At 36.3% G+C, this 19,699-nt stretch overlaps 2 protein-coding genes and 1 pseudogene across 2 annotated transcripts; 1 reads left to right on the top strand and 2 right to left on the bottom strand.

Moving 5' to 3' along the window:
* Positions 1 to 8,146: 8,146 nt before the first annotated feature.
* LOC18024846 lies at positions 8,147 to 12,690 on the top strand. The gene is made up of 13 exons (XM_006408142.2): positions 8,147 to 8,567; positions 8,852 to 9,023; positions 9,137 to 9,354; positions 9,463 to 9,523; positions 9,620 to 9,692; positions 9,773 to 9,850; positions 9,957 to 10,114; positions 10,363 to 10,531; positions 10,704 to 11,166; positions 11,252 to 11,671; positions 11,778 to 11,981; positions 12,064 to 12,197; positions 12,313 to 12,690. Exons 1-13 carry the CDS (start codon positions 8,181 to 8,183, stop codon positions 12,512 to 12,514), a joined length of 2,739 nt encoding a protein of 912 aa, XP_006408205.1. The 5' UTR covers positions 8,147 to 8,180; the 3' UTR covers positions 12,515 to 12,690.
* A 438-nt stretch (positions 12,691 to 13,128) lies between these two features.
* LOC18024847 (F-box/kelch-repeat protein At4g33290) lies at positions 13,129 to 14,394 on the bottom strand. Its single transcript, XM_006408143.2, has one exon. The coding sequence runs from the start codon at positions 14,383 to 14,385 to the stop codon at positions 13,129 to 13,131; it is 1,257 nt and encodes a 418-aa protein (XP_006408206.1). The 5' UTR covers positions 14,386 to 14,394.
* Positions 14,395 to 17,263: 2,869 nt separating this feature from the next.
* LOC18024849 lies at positions 17,264 to 19,333 on the bottom strand (annotated as a pseudogene).
* Between the last annotated feature and the right edge of the window lie 366 nt (positions 19,334 to 19,699).

A 19,699-nucleotide genomic window follows, 5' to 3' on the forward strand; every position in this document is an offset into this window, starting at 1 on the left:
TTTGGCTTATTATTTTCTTTTTAAATAAGGTTTCCTTCTGACCAAAATAAATAAATATAAGGTTTTCTTTTGTTAAACTAATGACTTAATATATACGGTAACATTATATAGCTCATTCAGTTGCCATTTCAACTAAAACAAATCCACATATATATATATTGTTGATTTAATTTTATTTTTAGTTAACTATGATATTTACTATTTATTTCAATAATAAAGATAATGTATGCAATGTACTGATGTTACTGGATATATCGAATACATAACTAATTTAATTGAATTATATATACTTGTCCGGTTTACAGTATTGCGAATCTGATTACATTTATGTTCCATTTATATTATTTATCCAACAAAATTTAGAATCATATTTGAACGGTATTTTTTAATATATAGATCTAATTTTTTTCTTTTGCTTTCTCTACGTTTTATGTTATTATTATTATTATTATTATTATTATTATTATTATTATTATTATTATTATTATTATTATTATTGTTGTTGTTGTTGTTGTTTTTTTTTTCAATCAAATAAATTATTTCATATATCACTTCAGTTCCAATAACGTATACTAGATAGAAACATTATTAAAGAAGATACATCATATCTTACTTTTGGACTTGATAAGTTGGTGCAAAAAAGAGTAAATTCTAATTTCAGCGGTTTATATCATCTTAGCTAGATTTGATTAAGCATTAGGTGGATACATTTATAAGTACATATACTGATGTTGCGCTAGATTTGGTTGTAGAATTTTCTACTTTGTGACTTTTATTTATAATTGAAATTCTCATTTAATTTCATCAAGGTTCAAAATTAAGCTTGACCCAAAAAAAAAACAAGCTTCAAAAACCAGACATCTATAAATGCATAGTTCATCCAAATATCGTCGTTTATATAGGCGGCGGGTTCATCAATTAACTATATATACAGCTGTTCTGATATCAATCGGATAACTAACAATCAAAACAAATCAATTTTCTGTTTTCTTGCATTTGACACATCTAGCTTTTTTAAAGCAGCAAAATCAATGTACAAAATCTTTTATTTTCTCTTTGTTTTTTGAAGTGTCCTTACATCCTTTTGCAGCTAAAACTCGTGAGACTAAATCTAAAAAGTTTTGGTTATGTCAGTGTTATAAGTGGAATTATATTCTACCTTGTGTGAGTGTGTTTTGTTTTTTGAATTTTAAATTTATATTTTACTTTTCAAAGCATCTAATTACCTGTTTCTTGCAAAGTTCAAATTTGCTATATTTAGGCAACCCAATATCTTATTTGGCTTTTAAGGTGTATTGGTTTGATTTGGCGAAGCTTGGTAGCTTCAACAAAAAAAAAAAAAAAAAAACAAGATCTAAGTGTTGAATTCGAATATTTCCTATACCATAGATTTTTGAGATTTTGATTTTAGTTTAGATAAAAAAAGTTTGTACTATTATGCGTTGCAGAATAACTAGTAGAATATTTTAATTTTGAATAGTATTACCCAAAAAAAAAAGATATTGAAAACCGTACGTATTACTAAGAGAAGAGATTGTCAAAAAATAAAACTCATCATCAAACTGAGATAAAGAGCTTTATTTTGCAAGGGCACGACAAGATATCTAACTTTTAAAGTATAACTGAATTTTGGTTTTGTTATGATTTCTTCTAATTAAAGTCATCGCTGACCCCGTAAGAAAACTTAAATCCTATATATTTTGTGTTTACAGAGTATCGCACTAAAATGAAAAAAAAATAGTAGTCAGTAGATATTATACGGTCCATATATAAAAATAGATATCATTCCGATTCCATTTATTTATTCTGTTGTCTGATAATTTATTATATCAGGTAATATTAGATATCATGCTTGAATGATGTTCTCTCTTTAAATATTTGAAAATTATTTTTAGATTTGTTTTTCTATAAATAATATAGTAGAAAAAAAAGACTATGAGGATCAAGACGAATTAATTATTTCTCACAGTCTAAATATATAGAATATAGTTATATACTATACTCATGAGTTTCATTACTTCTCTCATGTTGTTTATTTACCTACATAGCATACAAGAGATGTGGCACCGTTCTTAACATCTCGGTCGATATGTTTGCAAGTACTTTGAATTAAAGCAAGTTATTTTTCACATTTTCATATTATTTTCGAAAACATTTGATACTTTTATCGATAAATTAGGAGTTATCAGTGAATTAATACTTTAACAATGAGTAATTAATGATATACAAGAAAACATCTATTCTATTGTTGATTACTTTCTGACGAAATTTGTGTAAAACCAGTTCAGATCAGACCACATAGTCTATATGGGGTCAGTCCATATATTAAAAACAAAATACAGATTTTGAGGAATTTGGCCCAGTTCGGTTTTGGTTTGACTTTTTGTTTAAAAACCTAAGAAATTGGTCCGGATTGGTCTATAACTCTGGATGTTTCGGCTCACTACAACATTCACTACAAGAATATCGGGTATTTATAGCACCCTAATATAGCGTTTATGGTCATTTTGCTATGGTTATAACATCGTCGGGTTTAAGATAGCGGTCGTGTTTTTGCAAACGCTATCGTATTATATTACTCATGATTTCGCGTATTATTTTTTAATCAAAGGTAACTTCAATAGCAGATATCTCATACAAACGTTATTAAAAAGGATAGGCGGTAAATTTTTACATGCGTGAGACACTTAGAAAAAAAAAGGCTCCATTTCCAGAATTCCCAAATTAAATCGAGGCCAAACCTAAATTTTTTGTTCTTCCCCCTTTTGACTCCCGCGTGTGTGATTAGCTCAATTCAAGTCCCCCTCACTCAAATCTCCTCTAAATTTCTAAATTTTCATGCCATTTCACTCAATCAGGCTCAATTTGACCTATTTCGTTCCGACATTGTAAATCTCCATCGATTTCACTCTCGTCTTGTATGCTCTCACTCTCAGGCTCGTCTCGTCTCGTCTTGCAATCTCTCCGTCAAATCCCTCAGTGAAATCTCTCCGGCTTACTCGCTCCGTCTTAATCTCTCCTTCTCCATCAAATTCTAAGGCAAGATGAATCTCTCCTTAATCTCGTCACTCTTTGTTTGGGTTAAATATTCATTTCTATTTTGTTAAATTTTAATTGATTTTTTCTTTTCATTTGTAGTTCAAGCAAGAGAGAACAAACTCTATCAGGTATCTCATTTGTAGTTCGATTTGCACATTTTGTTGTTCTTTGAGAACTGTTGTTGTGTCTTAACGTGATTGTACTTCTGGTAATTGCGTATTGTGTCTGAACAATTTTTCGGAGCTGTTGATAAATGGATAAAGGTTGGGTCTGGTTACCAAGGTATTCACACTTTCATTACTCTACCTTTGTGTTTAAGATTTCAGTGATTAGAGATTTGTGTTTGATAAATGGATAAAGTTTGTGTTTGATAAAGTTTTTTACTTTTACTTATAGGAATAGCCTTCAGTATGAGGAAGGAGCAACTAAGTTTGTGTTTGATTCTGCAAGCCGTTTGGGTAATCCAGCTGAAATGTTCTGCCCTTGTGTTGATTGTCGCAATGTTTGCCATCAGTCAACTGAGACAGTGTTGGAACATCTAGTTATTAGAGGGATGGATCTGAAGTACAAGAGAACTCAATGTTGGAGTAAACACGGGGATATAAGTGAGCAGCCAACGTATAATCATACATCAGAGTATGAGGCTTATGATTTGATCAGGACAGCCTTTATGGGGACTGAAGGGAAGCAGTCATCTCAGCAGCCGAATGTAGATGAGTTTGAGGATACTGACATTGAAGGAGAAGCTGAGTTTAGAAAGAAGTTAGAGGATGCATAAACACCATTGTACACGACATGTGTGAACTACACCAAGGTTTCTGCAATAATGGGACTCTACCGGATTAAAGTCAAGAGTGAGATGTCCGAGAACTACTTTGATCAGCTGCTTACGCTAGTTCACGAGATGCTACCTGGAGACAATGTGCTGCCTAAGTCTACAGACGAGATGAAGAAATTTTTGAAGATCTTTGGTTTTGGTTATGATGTTATTCACGCATGCAAGAATGATTGCATTCTGTACCGGAAGCAGTATGCGGATTTGGTGAGCTGTCCAAGATGTACTGAACCAAGATGGGGAAGGGATAAGCACACTGGTGAGGAGAAGAAAGGGATTCCAGCAAAAGTGCTTCGGTATTTTCCTGTAAAAGATAGATTTAGGAGGATGTTTAGATCAAAAAGGTTGGCTGAGGCTTTGCAGTGGCACATCAATAATGCTACTGTTGATGGTACTATGCGGCATCCAGTTGACTCATTGACTTGGGTTCAGGTGAACAATAAGTGGCCAGAATTTGCTGCGGAAGGGAGAACCTTAGACTAGGTCTTTCAACGGATGGGATGAACCCTTTTTCTCTTCAGAATTCCAAGTACACCACATGGCCGGTTCTCTTAGTGAATTACAACATGGGGCCAACTGAGTGTATGAAGTCTGAGAATATAATGTTGACAATGTTGATACCTGGACCTACACTAGAAGTAAAGTTTGGATAAAAGGACACACGTATGCTGATGGGAGACCCATGAGAGAAGAATTTGTTGAAACTATTGTAAGTTTGATTTGAATTCTTATTGATGTTTGTTCGTCAGCTTGTTGTAATATAAGAGTTATACATTTTGTGTTTGATCATTGATTTCAGGAAAAAATCAAGTCAATTGATAGTGAGATGGACTCCACAGCCACGGATAATATCAGAGAAGATGCTGTGAGTCAGGTACTAGGAAAAGACAAACCAGGAAGACTTAGGGGGTTAGGAAAATGGGCTACTGCTACCAATTTGGCTTTTATACAGAGTCGAGACTCACATGTTCAGATGCTTGAAGCTAAGCAAGCAGAGTTAGTGAGCAAGCTTGAAGAATTGCAAAATCAAGTTACTGACTTAGCTGGCAAAAAGGTGAAAATTTATATTTTTTGAACTTCGAAAATTTGAACTTTGATGGTTAATAATAATTTGCTGAATTTATATGTTTTTTTCAATGTTCAATTCTGTTAAGAGACAGAAGGATGATATTTCGAAGTCTGAGTTAAGCGAAGACAGCAAAGGAGTTAGGTGCCAGATACTGGACTGGTATGAAGATGATGATGTTGTTGTTGGGGAAGGAGAATTCTGCTCGAGTGAACCATCATATAAGATTGGTCGCATTCCATTAGGTCCTAATGCGGCTGCTATTTTTATCAAGTCTGTTTCAGTCCCAAAATCAGCTGTGTGGAGACCTACTCCAAACATTGTCTCGCTTGGTCAAGCTGTTGGGAGTAAAATCGCATGGCCATCTCAGAAGATCATCTTGGACGATGATCTTACCTTAAGCCAACACCACAACACTAGCGGAGCAGAGGTAATTGATCAAAACTTATTTTGTAATCCTCTTAAATGCATATAGATTCAGTTGCTAATGTGGATTGTATATGTTTAATATATTTGCATGCTTCTTAGCCAACTGATGCATCACGAAGAGTACAAATTTATGATTATTGGAATGTTGATGACGAATTGATTGCTGAGGGTGAATTGCTATCAACGGATCCTAAGGAATTAGTCAACCAGATTCCACTCGGACCGAATGCTGCAGCTGTAAAGGTCGGGCACGTGGTTAAACCTGATGCTTATTTATGGAGACCTAGGGCTGGAATGTCATTGATGGGTGATGCACAAGATGAGACCATTGCTTGGCCTATTAATAGGATAACTGTACCTGAACCACCTACAAAAGATGAATTTGTTAAAAATTCATCACCTAAAAATCAATCACCTCAGGTAATTGTCCTGCAACTTTTTCTTTAGTTTCATTCGCTAATTAGCTTAGATAGTTAGTGTATTCAAATGTTAACTTATGCTTTGACCATTAGAGTGGTAGTAACAGCACTGGTAGCAGCAATGGTCCGAAACAGAAGTGCATTTTGTTAGATTGTGATGACTCCGGACAGACAGTTGCAATAGGTCGTATTGCATCAACTGATCCAGCCGAGAAGGTCCATTTCGTTCCTTTAGGTCGTAATGCAAGCAAGGTATGGGTGGAGGTTTCAAAGGTTGATAGTACACGAGTGTGGAGACCAAATTCTGAAGTTGAAATCATGGCTGATGCAGTAGGAACAGCGGTGGCTTGGCCTAATGATAAGATTACATATATCTGAGACTTGAGTTGTATTATTAGTACTGTATGTTGAACTTTGTTGTTTCAAGTATGTTGAACTTAAATTTGTGACTATTAATAATTAATGCAATATTTTCAGAATGGCTTTAATTAATTACTGATATTGCAAATCTGGTATTAATATGGTAATTACAAATTCATTAATAATTATAATCAGAACAATTACATTTATATAAATGTTATATTTAAGATTATAAATAAAAATTACAAAACGCTGTAAATACCAATATTCATTATAAAAAAAAACGCTATAATAAAATATATAATTGCATATAAAAGTCCGCTATAGAATAACTAAATACGATAACAGTTAAGAAAACCGCTATCAAAAGTGTCTGATCTATTATGACAGGCGCTGTCAGAGCGCTTTATAAAACGCTATTGTATCGTAATATAGCGTTTTCGGCCGTTAAGAAAAGCCATTTTTCCTGTAGTAATTTCTACTCATATCATGTATACGTAATACGTATATAAAAATACTAAAACCATGCATGCATGATATTAGCACCCACGAAATACACAAACCCTTGTGTATGTTTATCTGCATGCAAAAAAAATCAATGTTTATACCGTTAGTTCGATACAATACAAACATAAGGAATATTCAAAATAATTATGATCAGCTTTTATTAATTTTAATTTGTTGGTTATTATTGCGAAGTGTTGTTTCAGTAGAAAGTCAACGATGGAGGAAGAAGTGTCAACGGGAGAAACTATTAATCCATGAAATAGAAACATATTCTACAAAAACTTCCATTGAAATCATTGCTCAGGTTCAAATCTGTTTCAATACAAAGGAAATCTAAGATCAGGCTTTATATTTTATTCTTACCCACTCAGTCTCATGAAAGCTCCGCTAATTAATAGTTTAATACACATGTACTTTTGAACATCAAATTTCGAAGACGTGATTTTAAAAAGCACTTGTTTAACAACTAATAATAAATAAATACAAGATTGCATTCAAACAAGTTTGTACTTGTGTAATTAATATAGTGACAATTATAAGAACATCTCCAAAAAATACCTTATAACTTCAAATATAAGGTTTTATGTCCTCCAAAAAATATTTTAAAATCTCAAATTTTGAGGTATTGAACAGTGACACCTTCAATACCTCAAATTTAAGGTGTCATTTTTTTATTTGCATTTCAATCCTTTTAGTTATATGCTTTAAAATTAATCATAATAACTTTTGTTTTTATCATTTCAACTTTCCTAATGTAATATCTTATTAATATTCCATTTTTTATTTTTATAAATAAATTATATATATACATATAAAATTTTAAAAGATAATTTAAATAAAAATAACAATGAAAAATAGTAAAATAATACATAACATTAAAAAATAAATACATAACAACAATATTATATAAAGCAAATTTCATACAAACTAAAATAATACAAAAAATAAACTTACATGAACATATAAATATTACACAAATAAAAATACTACAACAAAACTAATATGATTTAGTTTGTGTATTTTATTATCATTTATATGTACTGTTATATTAAAATTGTATTAATTAATATTATTTATAATATTTTTAATATGTATTTTATAGTTATTTATCAAAGTTTTATGATACTATTAGTTAATTAATTATAAATAGTAAATACTAAAATGTAAAGTATAATATTTTTAAAGTATCATTTTAAGGTTTATCATGGAGAGCATAACCCTCAAACCTCAAATATAAGGTTTCTCACACCTTAAAAATACAAGTTTCTCTTGGAGATGTTCGATTTAGTAACATGACTTCCTCCTCTCTTGGAGATTAAAATAGAATAACCACATCTCGCTTGGTTAAGTTCGGTTATATGACTAATGGTAAGGATTCAAGTCAATTTGGTTCGATTAAATATCCTCACGTGATCTCCACGTGATCATCGATTAATAAGTGAGAATTATAATTATCTTAAGTCTTTTCAAATGACTTTATCCACTCCCCAGTAAAATGAGTATCTAAAGAAGACTTGAGCCAAAAATGTCTCTCTTCTTCCTCAATCCTCCGTTTCCCTCCAACTCAATCCACCCGATTCCCCGTCGCGCCGCCGGGTGTTCCTCCATTCGCTGCTCAATTTCTGCACCGGAGAAGAAGCCTAGGAGGAGGAGGAAGCAGCAGCAGAAGCGCGGCGACGGAGCGGAGAATGACGACTCCTCATCCTTCGGCAGCCGCGAAGCTGTCTCGGCACTGGAGAGGAGTCTCCGCCTCACATTCATGGACGAGCTCATGGAACGAGCCAGGAATCGAGACACATCAGGCGTATCTGAGGTTATCTACGACATGATCGCCGCTGGGCTTAGCCCTGGACCACGTTCTTTCCATGGCTTGGTCGTGGCCCACGCGCTTAACGGCGACGAACAAGGCGCGGTAAATGCTTTCCTATAGCTTAATTTCTTAGATGCAAGAGAATAGTTCATTGTTGGTGTTACAAACTCAAATTGATTTTGCTTTTGTTGTGCCTTTGGTTGAAGACTCAAATTGATTCTGTAGCTTATAGAACTTGAGCTATGGTTTAAGACTTCACACATTTTTAAACAAAATTTCCAAATTTGGACTTTCCTCTCTCTCGTAATTTCTCGGGTGAATGGTCGTTCAAGTAAAAAATAAAGAGTTTTCTTTCTTTTTTTTCTGGTGTGTGTGGGTGATTGCAGATGCACTCGCTGAGAAAGGAGCTAGGTGCAGGCCAACGTCCGCTTCCTGAAACGATGATTGCTTTGGTTCGACTCTCTGGTTCAAAAGGAAATGCTACTAGAGGCTTAGAACTCCTTGCCGCAATGGAGAAGCTTAACTATGACATTCGTCAAGCTTGGCTAATTCTTGTTGGTAATCTCTCTTGCCAAGACTATGTGTTACAATCAAATGCTTGTTCCTTTTTTGTTTACCTTGCTTGGGGTTACTGAGTAATCGTTTGTAATTGGATTTGTGGTATTTTGCAGAGGAGCTCATGAGGACCAACCACTTGGAAGATGCGAATAAAGTTTTCTTGAAGGGTGCTAGAGGTGGGATGAGAGCAACCGATCAGCTTTATGATCTGATGATTGAAGAAGATTGCAAAGCTGGAGATCATTCTAATGCCTTGGACATTTCTTACGAAATGGAGGCTGCTGGTAGAATGGCGACGACATTTCATTTCAACTGTCTTCTTAGTGTGCAGGTTTGTGATGGTATCTTGGATTGTAAACACGTGATTCTTCTTTGTCTAATGAAGATGGTAAGCCTTTTTGTTGACATCAAATAGGTTTTCTTTTCTTCCGTTGTGTAGGCTACATGTGGGATTCCCGAGGTAGCTTATTCTACATTCGAAAATATGGAGTACGGTGAAGGTTTATATCTTTCCTAAGCTAATTTCCGCTTCCATTGATTGTAAATTTATTGCACGGTGGCTTCTTACATGGCTTAATGTAATCTTGATTTGATAGATTTTATGAAGCCTGATACGGAGACATATAACTGGGTGATTCAAGCCTATACAAGAGCGGATTCATATGATAGGTAATTCATATGAGTTTTAATTGCATACATATATCTCAAAAGTGGACAAAGTTTCAGCTAGGCTGTTGCATGAATCGCAGGGTTCAAGATGTTGCTGAATTACTTGGAATGATGGTTGAGGACCACAAACGTGTACAGCCAAATGTGAAGACTCATGCGTAAGAGAATTTTTATTTCATTTTGTCTTGTACTTTATACATATTTATGCATTTTTACACTCTATTGTAAAAATCCTAATATGATCTGTGTAATGATCCATTTCAGGCTCTTAGTTGAGTGCTTCACGAAATATTGTGTTGTAAAAGAAGCGATTAGACATTTTCGTGCTCTGAAAAACTTTGAAGGAGGAACAATAGTTTTACACAATGCGGGGAACTTTGAGGATCCTCTCTCTTTGTATCTCCGGGCTTTGTGTCGAGAAGGTATGCATACACTTGTACCTGTGTGAAAATTCTAATATGCAGAGGCATATGTTGAACACCTTCTGGGAGATTATGGAACATTATTTTTAGAACTATTTATAGTGGGTTCTTTATATCCTATGTTTCTGTTATTGCATTTAAGTGTTACCTTCGTTTGTTGATATTTAGGACTTGTGCTAGTGACATGTTTTTTTGTCTTCCTTCGCAAATTTACTGTCTTTAAAATACACCCTCTACCTTTGAACCAGGAAGAATTGTTGAGCTTATTGAAGCTTTAGATGCAATGCGCAAAGATAACCAACCTATACCTCCAAGAGCCATGATTATGAGCAGAAAGTATCGGACACTAGTGAGCTCATGGATTGAGCCATTGCAAGAAGAAGCTGAACTTGGCTATGAAATTGATTATTTAGCAAGGTAAAAACTAGATTCCTGCGTGGTTTGACTGGAATTTTGTTGATCAGATTTTCTATCCTCCTATTGACAGGTTAAACGCTAGTACTCTGTTCTAATTGTCTAAAAGAAGTACGGTGTCCTTTACATCATGTTGTCTTGGATATTAAGATTGGACGTCCGTAAACATTTTCAGGTACATAGAGGAAGGGGGGCTTACTGGTGAGCGCAAGCGTTGGGTACCTCGAAGAGGGAAAACTCCTTTAGATCCTGATGCTTCTGGGTTTATATACTCAAACCCTATTGAAACGTCTTTCAAACAGAGGTGTCTTGACGATTGGAAAATTCACCATAGGAAGCTTTTGAGAACCTTACAGAGTGAAGGTCTTCCAGTTCTAGGAGATGCATCAGAATCTGATTACATAAGAGTGATGGAGAGATTACGGAACATTATAAAAGGTCCTGCACAGAATCTTTTGAAGCCGAAAGCAGCAAGCAAGATGGTTGTATCAGAGTTAAAGGAAGAACTTGAAGCTCAGGGTTTGCCGATTGATGGAACGAGAAATGTTCTTTACCAGCGTGTCCAAAAAGCAAGAAGAATAAACAAATCTCGAGGTCGACCTCTTTGGGTTCCTCCTATTGAAGAAGAAGAGGAGGAGGTAAATTTATGTGTTCTTTTCTTTCAGTGGGGAAACGTGTAACTTGTGTACTTGACACATGTGACAAATTTTGTTTTTAATATAGGTCGATGAAGAAGTAGATGAATTAATACGTCGAATCAAGCTACATGAAGGAGATACAGAGTTCTGGAAACGTCGGTTTCTTGGGGAAGGCCTGATTGAAACATCAGCTGAATCGAAGGAGACTGCTGAATCAGTAGCGACAGGTGAGTCAGAGAACACGATTGAAGATGTTGTAAAAGAAGCTGAAGATGATGATGATGAGGAGGAGGAGGAACAGGAAGGAGATGAGGAGGATGAAGAGGAAGAAGAAGTGGTGGTTGCAGAAACTGAGAATCGAGCAGAAGGAGAGGATTTAGTGAAGAATAAGGCAGCCGACGCTAAGAAGCATCTTCAAATGATTGGAGTACAACTCTTGAAAGAATCCGATGAAGCAAACAGAACAAAGAAACGCGGGAAGAGAGCGTCCCGTATGACACTCGAGGTGTGTATGTATAATAACCTATGATATGTTTAAGATTTAATTAGTCACATGTTTCGTGAGTTTGATAGTTTAAGCATGTTTTCACAATGGTGATTCCATCCATCAGGATGATGCAGATGAGGATTGGTTCCCTGAGGAACCATTTGAAGCATTCAAAGAAATGAGGGAAAGAAAAGTGTTTGACGTGTCGGACATGTATACAATAGCAGATGTTTGGGGTTGGACATGGGAGAAGGATTATAAGAACAAAACTCCACGGAAATGGTCACAAGAATGGGAAGTCGAGTTGGCAATTGTGCTCATGACAAAGGCAAGCACTATAATTATATAGCTTTTTATGATCTATCATGTTAATATATATGATAATAATACGTCATAATGAGTTTGTGTAGGTGATTGAATTGGGTGGAATTCCAACAATTGGCGATTGTGCGGTGATATTACGAGCTGCTGTAAGAGCTCCCATGCCTTCAGCCTTCTTGAAGATCTTGCAGACGACACACAGTCTTGGGTACTCTTTTGGCAGGTAAATTCAGTTACACTCTTTGGGTTAAATTCCAGTAGTGGACACTAGTCTAAGCCACATTCAAAAATGACTAAACTTGACTATAAACAATCAAATATCATCTTTTTAATTGCAGCCCATTGTACGATGAGATCATCACATTGTGCTTGGACCTTGGAGAACTTGATGCAGCAATTGCCATAGTTGCAGATATGGAAACCACTGGGATTACAGTCCCTGACCAAACCTTAGACAAGGTCATATCTGCTAGACAGTCGAATGAGAATCCCCGATCTGAGCCTCAAGAGCCACCATCATCATCATCAGTAAGCTCTTAGTTTCTCGTATCTTCTTCTTCTTCTTTTGCTTAAAGCTCTCATCTATAAGAAACAGAAATCGGAAGAACCAGCCTGTCTTAGTTATTATGAAAGTTTTGTTCATTCTCTGCAAAAACAATCCATAGGAAGCTCTAGTAAAATTATTCATTATAATCAATTTATTGGATTAGCTTTTAGACACGGCTGCTTTTGTGATTCTTGGCGATATGTAATTCGTACAGAGTTTCACCTGAAACAAACCAAAATAAACAACTTATGTTTCCATGCCCTTTTCAAACATGGAATCCGGTTTAACTATTGCATTAACCCAGTACATTAAAGTCACTTCTAAGTCCACACTGACATAGCATCAGCTAGATCGATCCAAATGCTCTTGGTGAATGTGGTTTCATCTACAAACGGTTCATCAGGACCCCGTTGCATTCGTCCCATAGCATACTTGATCAGATTATATAAGTCACTTTAGAAACAACAAAATATCTTTATTAATCCAGGCAGTTTTAAATCATAAGATGGGACACAGAAACAAAATAGGGATAAATTTGAAAGAGAAGACGAGTAAATGAAAGACATTAATAAGGCTTTATGTAAATGCTAAAGATAGATTTTAAATATCATTTTCTCCTTTTGCCTCTTGGAGAAAGCTCGTTGACTGGGTTTTCAAGTGCCGCAAGTGTCAACATCTTTTCATCATATCGACGCTTTTCTAAGTTGCTCTGCCTTTTTCTTTTGACTGGCTGCTTGATTTGCACTGGACTTGGAACATAAGAGCACACATGTGGCCACATCCTAGAGATTTTGTTGCCAAGAACCGATTTTCTCAAGTATTTAGCCTCTCCAACGATGCTAAGTGTGTGGTGATAAAAGTCCTCGTCAAAACCCATGGCGACCTTCTTTTTTTCGTCAATGAAGAAACCCCAAGGTGAAATCGGATAGAAAGGTTCCGTATACAATGTCAAGAACTTGCTCCACAACACATTTTCGGACTCAATCTTAGTCGTAATCCATATTTCAAGCTCATATGGATTTGATTCGTTGTGGGTAAGTAAAACCGCAAGCTTCTCTTCTCTAACACAAGATAAAGTCACATAGTCATCATCCTCAGCGGTAAACGGAAAAGGAAGAAGAGGACCAAATCTCTCACTTGCAAAATCAAAACAGATTAAGTGAAATTCGTCTTCTGAGTTCTTTTTTATAGCACAAAAGTAAGTGTTTCCCTTGAGGGAGATGCCACGCTGAGAACACGTTACGAACCAGTGTGGAGGAACATCAAGAGTTGTCCATAGATCAGAGTCAAAATCATACATTTCATACCACTTAAACCGTTCTCCGGGTGCATAGATGTTTTCAATTTGATCATCCAAAAACCTCAAGATTTTGTAGGATTTCTTCTTCTTCTTCTTATTCACGTATCCGAGAGCGTATCTATACCTCTCCATATCCCTTCCGCCATGTCCCTGGTGAAAATATCTTGGTTCGATCCACCTTGTTTGACCCAAATACGGATTCCAAACCACAAGCCTAGAATCATCTTTCAAGATGCATAACAATAGTCCCTCGCAGTAAAAGACTTGAGCTATCTTAATTTGTTCGTTTTCGTTTAAGCAACTGAGTTTGCTTTTATTCTCAGTAGATGGATCTCCTTCGAGGAATAAGCTCATCAAATGAAGATTTTCATTCATCATTATGATCATCCGAGACTCCCCTTCCCTTGCTGCAGAAGCTTCTTTATCAATGCGCATCTTTGTAAAGCTCCGGCTTTTTGATAAAGTGTCCCACTCTCTGCAAGTTAATCGCACTGCTCTCATGGATTTCAATGGAAGTCTATAGAAAATCTCCTCTACCAAATCTCTCGGAAGATCCAAGATCATCGTCCTTGTTGTTTCAGTTTGCAACCAGGGGTTTTTTTTTTTTCTTTGATTTCTTGCGGCGGGGGTAAGAGTATTTATGATAGTTGAAGACACATAAGCCCTAAACAAAAGTGGGCCAGTACTGGGCTTCAGAATCTAGTCGGGCTTTTGTTGATGGTCTAACAATGGTCTCCCGCCTTTGAAACTTCGCGAGAAGGTTTACAGGCACGATTATGTATCTGAAGCAGAACCAGTTGTTGCAAAAGAATGATGAAGATGAAGCTTTCTGATGAAAATAATTCTCATAATGCTCGTAACTGGACGTAATCTTCCTTGTGTTCTTCTTCCAGAGCCATTCCAAGATATTATTATCGATCAGTGGAATATGGTTTTGAAGAAATGTGTTCTCAAGACTGAATCCGGGAGACGCCTCAAGTGTTTACTGTTGAGTGGTGAATGGAGCAATGTCGTTGAGGCTAACAGTTTGAGAGACGACGACAACATCAGTCTCTGGTCTTTCAGCCGCAATGGAATCCTCTTCTTTGCCCTTGATTTAATTTGCAGGTGATCCCATAGATTTCTTAGACTGAAAAAAGGGAGTGCTTTTGGGGACTATTAGGGTTTAGGTACAAGTCGAGATCTTGTAATCTTGTTTGAGTTTCTCTTCCATTACTGCTCACAGATGAAATGTTCGTTGAAAAAACAAAACTTTTAGTCCTTTGCTTTCTCCTTTAATGGAGATTGTCACCATACTCCTCTGTTCATATGAATTGTATACTGATGACATTACTCTCGTTTGTTGCTTGATTTACAAGAACATAAATGAAGTTTTCAGGTAACTCATTTTTTTTTTTTTTGGGTTTAGGTCTACTTTGGTTACTGCATTGGTAATATCTTAGATTTCTTCTGATACATCATCAAAAACTGCATCTTTTTTAGCCTGCAATTTAGATGCCTAAGTTACTTTGTGTACAACCATTTTCCTGAACAAAACAACAACAAGAGTATCAATACCAACACATACATCACTATCATTCCGAGTCCTTGGTTGAAACTACCTTTCCATTGTTTTCAATATCATTACATACAGCTTCTGCTTCTTTTTCTATCACAAATTCACTGTTTTCTCGCCTGGAAAAACATAATCACTTTACACTTATGCTCCATTTAAACACAAACACAGACCTGATTTCGTCTCTCGGCTCTTCTCTACGAGCCAAATCTGAAGTTCAGAGATTTTGATACTCATCTGAAAAATCTCATCTTGAAATACTCTACTTTTTATTTTGACGAAACTTAAAATATTCGTCGTTTTAGTTTGGCTAAAAACGGCATAACATGCAATATTGATGTCGTTTACTATATAAAATACTCGTTGTTTTTATTGGTTTTATTGGCTTTAACGGAAGAAAAGTCAGGGAGCGTGACGCCACGCGCATGAAAACACATATTCATACCCACTCGCACCTGGTGCGCGTTGCGCGCGTTAGGCCTAATTCGTGGGTTATAGTCCACCGATTTTGCTCATTTTTGGGCAAAATTTAAAACTGAGCGAGTAGGTTGCGTTTTACTTGTTATTTGATTGTCGTTTTGTCATTATTTTGAGCAAATTTCAGCAATTAAGAGCATGTCTCCTATATGTCACTGTCCGTCAAATTAACTACTGTGATACATAAACATTATTAACATCATTTGATATTATGTCACCCGCCCGTCAAATTAACTCCAGTCATACAAAATCATTATTTATGTCATTCGATGTTATATGCGTTTTGCTTCTTATGGATTGTCGTTTCATTTTTCAGAGAAATTGGATCATCGGCCGAGATGCTTCTCTGGTTAGCCGGAGAAGAGAACGCCGGCTACTGTGAATTGGGCGGTTAGCGGAGACACTGAATTGCACCGAATTACTCCGGCTCGCTTCGTCACCTTCTTCCTCCATCCCTACAAATAAGGATAAGGTAATCTCGAAAGCTTTCAATTTTGTTGGTGTTTGGTGTCGTGAAAGATGGATTGAAACTGGCTCAAAGATCGAATTCAGCTCGAGATGTTGATGATGTGATGGGCATTTTGACATCAGATTATGGAAATGGGTATTTCGTTTTGACTTCATCAAATCTTTAGATTCTGGAAACTGCTTGTTATTCAAATTCATCTGATTGCGTTTTCTGAAGGATTATATAATAACTATCAAGTTAATTTTGTTCCTTGAATACGCGGAGGTTCACCATAGCTAAACTCATTATTCATTATCACATTGTGCTTGGACCTTGGAGAACTTGATGCAGCAATTGCCATAGTTGCAGATATGGAAGCCACAGGGATTACAGTCCCTGACCAAACCCTAGACAAGGTCATATCTGCTAGACAGTCGAATGAGAATCCCCGATCTGAGCCTCAAGAGCCTCCATCATCATCATCAGTAAGCTCTTAGTTTCTCGTATATATCTTCTTCTTCTTCTTTTGCTTACTGGGAAGCTCTCCTCTATAAGAAACAGAAATCAGAAGAAGCAGTATGTCTTAGTTATTATGAAAGTTTTGTTCATTCTCAGCAAAAACAATCCATAGAAAGCTTAATTTTTCAGGTAAAAGTTTTCATTATAATGAATTTATTGGATTAGCTTTTAGACACAGCTGCTTTTGTGATTCTTGGCGACATGTAATTCGTCTAGAGTTTTACCTGAAACAAACCAAAACAAACAATTATGTTTCCATGCCCTTTTTCAAACATGGAATCCGGTTTAACAAATCAAGCGTTTGTTTTTAAAATAGCCATTGTTTGGCTTCGTCAGCCATTATAATGAAAAAAATATACTAAGGTATTGCCCAACATATTTTCTAGAGAGGCAAAGAAACGCAGGTTTTGAAAAAATAATAAACTATTTACAAACTGTGTAAATCACATTGTAAACTCATTCACATCATAGTCCCCCTCCTCCTCATCGCTTTTGTGATGGTGGTTCTTCTTCGTCTTCTTCCCGAGGATCTTCTTCTTCATCTTGATTAGATATTCAAACTCTGTTAATGTGAGGTTGACCAGTTCACTAGTATCAGGAAGCCAAGTGAGGTTCAACTTTATCGTCTTGAAAGATTTCTTGAAGATGCAGTCATTGCGGGTGATCATTATCCTTTGCTCCTTCTACGTGGTGATTGTCTACTCTTCACTACTATTGCATTACCAAAGTCCATTAAAGTCACTTCCTCGTCCACTGATATTATATAGCCATAGCATGAGCTTTATCGATCCAAATAATTGCTCTTGGTGAATGTGGATTCCTTCTCAAAAATCACACAGTGGTTATGTCGAGGACAAGCCGGATAAATTATCTTTTTTTATATATAATACTCCAGAGTATGTCTCAACTCATGAAATTGAGATTCTTTGAAGCAACTTGGGAGACGCGGATCATCCCATCCATCAACCAGACCGTTTTGAACAAACCAAAGAAGCTTGCGCTTAATTGCTGAGAAGAGTGTTAACCACATTTAACCGGCTGAATTCGAAAATCCAAACTTTACTCGGTTCCTCGGTTCGCAATGATCATGACTAATCCCAACATGAGAAAAGAAACAATTTCTGCTGATATTTCTGTTTTGTTTTTACTTTTTAATCATACAATAGTAAAAAAAGGTAATAATAAGACGAAACAAACAAAATTGAAAATAAGACGAAAGAACGAAAAACATTAGTTAGGCGGCGTATCATCTCTTTTTTTCCTTCTGCCCTAAGTGTCAACATCTTTTCATCATATCGACGCTTTTCTAAGCTGCTCTGTCGTTCATTTTTGCCTCGTGCGGGCTGCTTGATTTGCTCTGGACTTGGAACATAAGAGCACAACTGTGTGCTCCTCCTAGTGGTTTTGTCACGGAGAATCATTTTTCTTAAATATTTAGCCTCTCCAAAGATGCTAACTGTGTGGTAATTGTTGTGATACCAGTCATCTTCTTCTTCATCAAAACCCATGACGACTTTCTTTCTTTCGTCAATGAAGAAACCCCCATATGAAGAAATCGGATACTCAGGCTCCGTGTCCAATGTCAAGAACTTGCTCCACAAAACCTTTTCGGACTCCATCTTAGTCGTAATCCATATGTTAAGCTCATATGATTCGTCGTGGGTAAGTAAAACCGCAAGCTTCTCTTCTCTAACGCAAGACAAAGCCACATTGTCATCTTTCCCAGCGCTAAACGGAAAAGGCAGAAGAGGACCAAATGTCTCACTTTCAAAATCAAAACAGATCAAGTGATCGTCAAGTTCGTCTTCTAAGTTATCTTTCGTAGCACAAAAGTAAGTGTTTCCCTTGAGGGAGACGCCACGCTGATGAAACGTTATGAACCAGTGTAAAGGGACATCAAGAGTTGTCCATAGATCAGAGTCAAAATCATAGATTTCATACCACTTAAACCGTTCTCCGGGTGCATAGATGTTTTCAATTTGACGATCATCCAAAAACCTCCAGATTTTATAGGATTTCTTCTTCTTCTTGTTTTTCACGTATCCGAGAGCGTATCTATACCTGTCCATATACTTCCCGTTATGTCCCCGGTGAAAATATCTTGGTTTGATCCACCTTGTTTGCCTCAAATACGGATTCCAAACAACAAACCTAGAATCATCTTTCAAGATGCATAACAGTAGTCCCTCGCAGTGGAAGACTTGTGATATCTTAATCTTTTTGTTTCCGTTTAAGCAACTGAGTTTGCCTTTATGCTCAGTAGATGGATCTCCTTCGAGGAAAAAGCTCATCAAATGAAGATCGTTATTCATCATTACGACCATCATCCGAGACTCCCCTTCCCTTGCTGCGGAAACTTCTTTATCAAAACGCATCTTTGTAAAGCTCCGGCTTTTTGATAAAGTGTCCCACTTTCTGCAAGTTAATCGCACTGCTCTCATGGATTTCAATGAAATTCTAGAGAAAATCTCCTCTACCAAATCTCTTGGAAGATCCAGGATCATCGTCATTGTTGTTTCAGTTTGCAACAAGGTTTTTTTTTTCTATGATTTCTTGCGGCGGGGGTAAGAGTATTTATAATAGTTGAAGACACATAAGCCCTAAACGAAGGTGGGCCAATAGTGGGCTTCAGAATCTAGTCGGGCTTTTGTTGATGGTCCAACAATGGTCTCCCGCCTTTCAAACTCGGCGAGAAGGTAACCATAACCTTCTTTGTTACTCTCTTTGAGACACACAATTTCTTACGTAAAACCTTTGTTTGGATTGTCATTGGTACAATCTTCCAACGGTCTAATGGCTGCGGAATCCAAACCTTAGAGAAGTTAGTTGAAAGGAAACATTCCCAAGGAAACGCATTCAGTGAAGACAGTTTTCTTTTG

Source organism: Eutrema salsugineum, unplaced genomic scaffold (genome assembly GCF_000478725.1).
Source record: "Eutrema salsugineum unplaced genomic scaffold, Eutsalg1_0 scaffold_13, whole genome shotgun sequence".
Taxonomy (NCBI): Eukaryota; Viridiplantae; Streptophyta; class Magnoliopsida; order Brassicales; family Brassicaceae; genus Eutrema; species Eutrema salsugineum.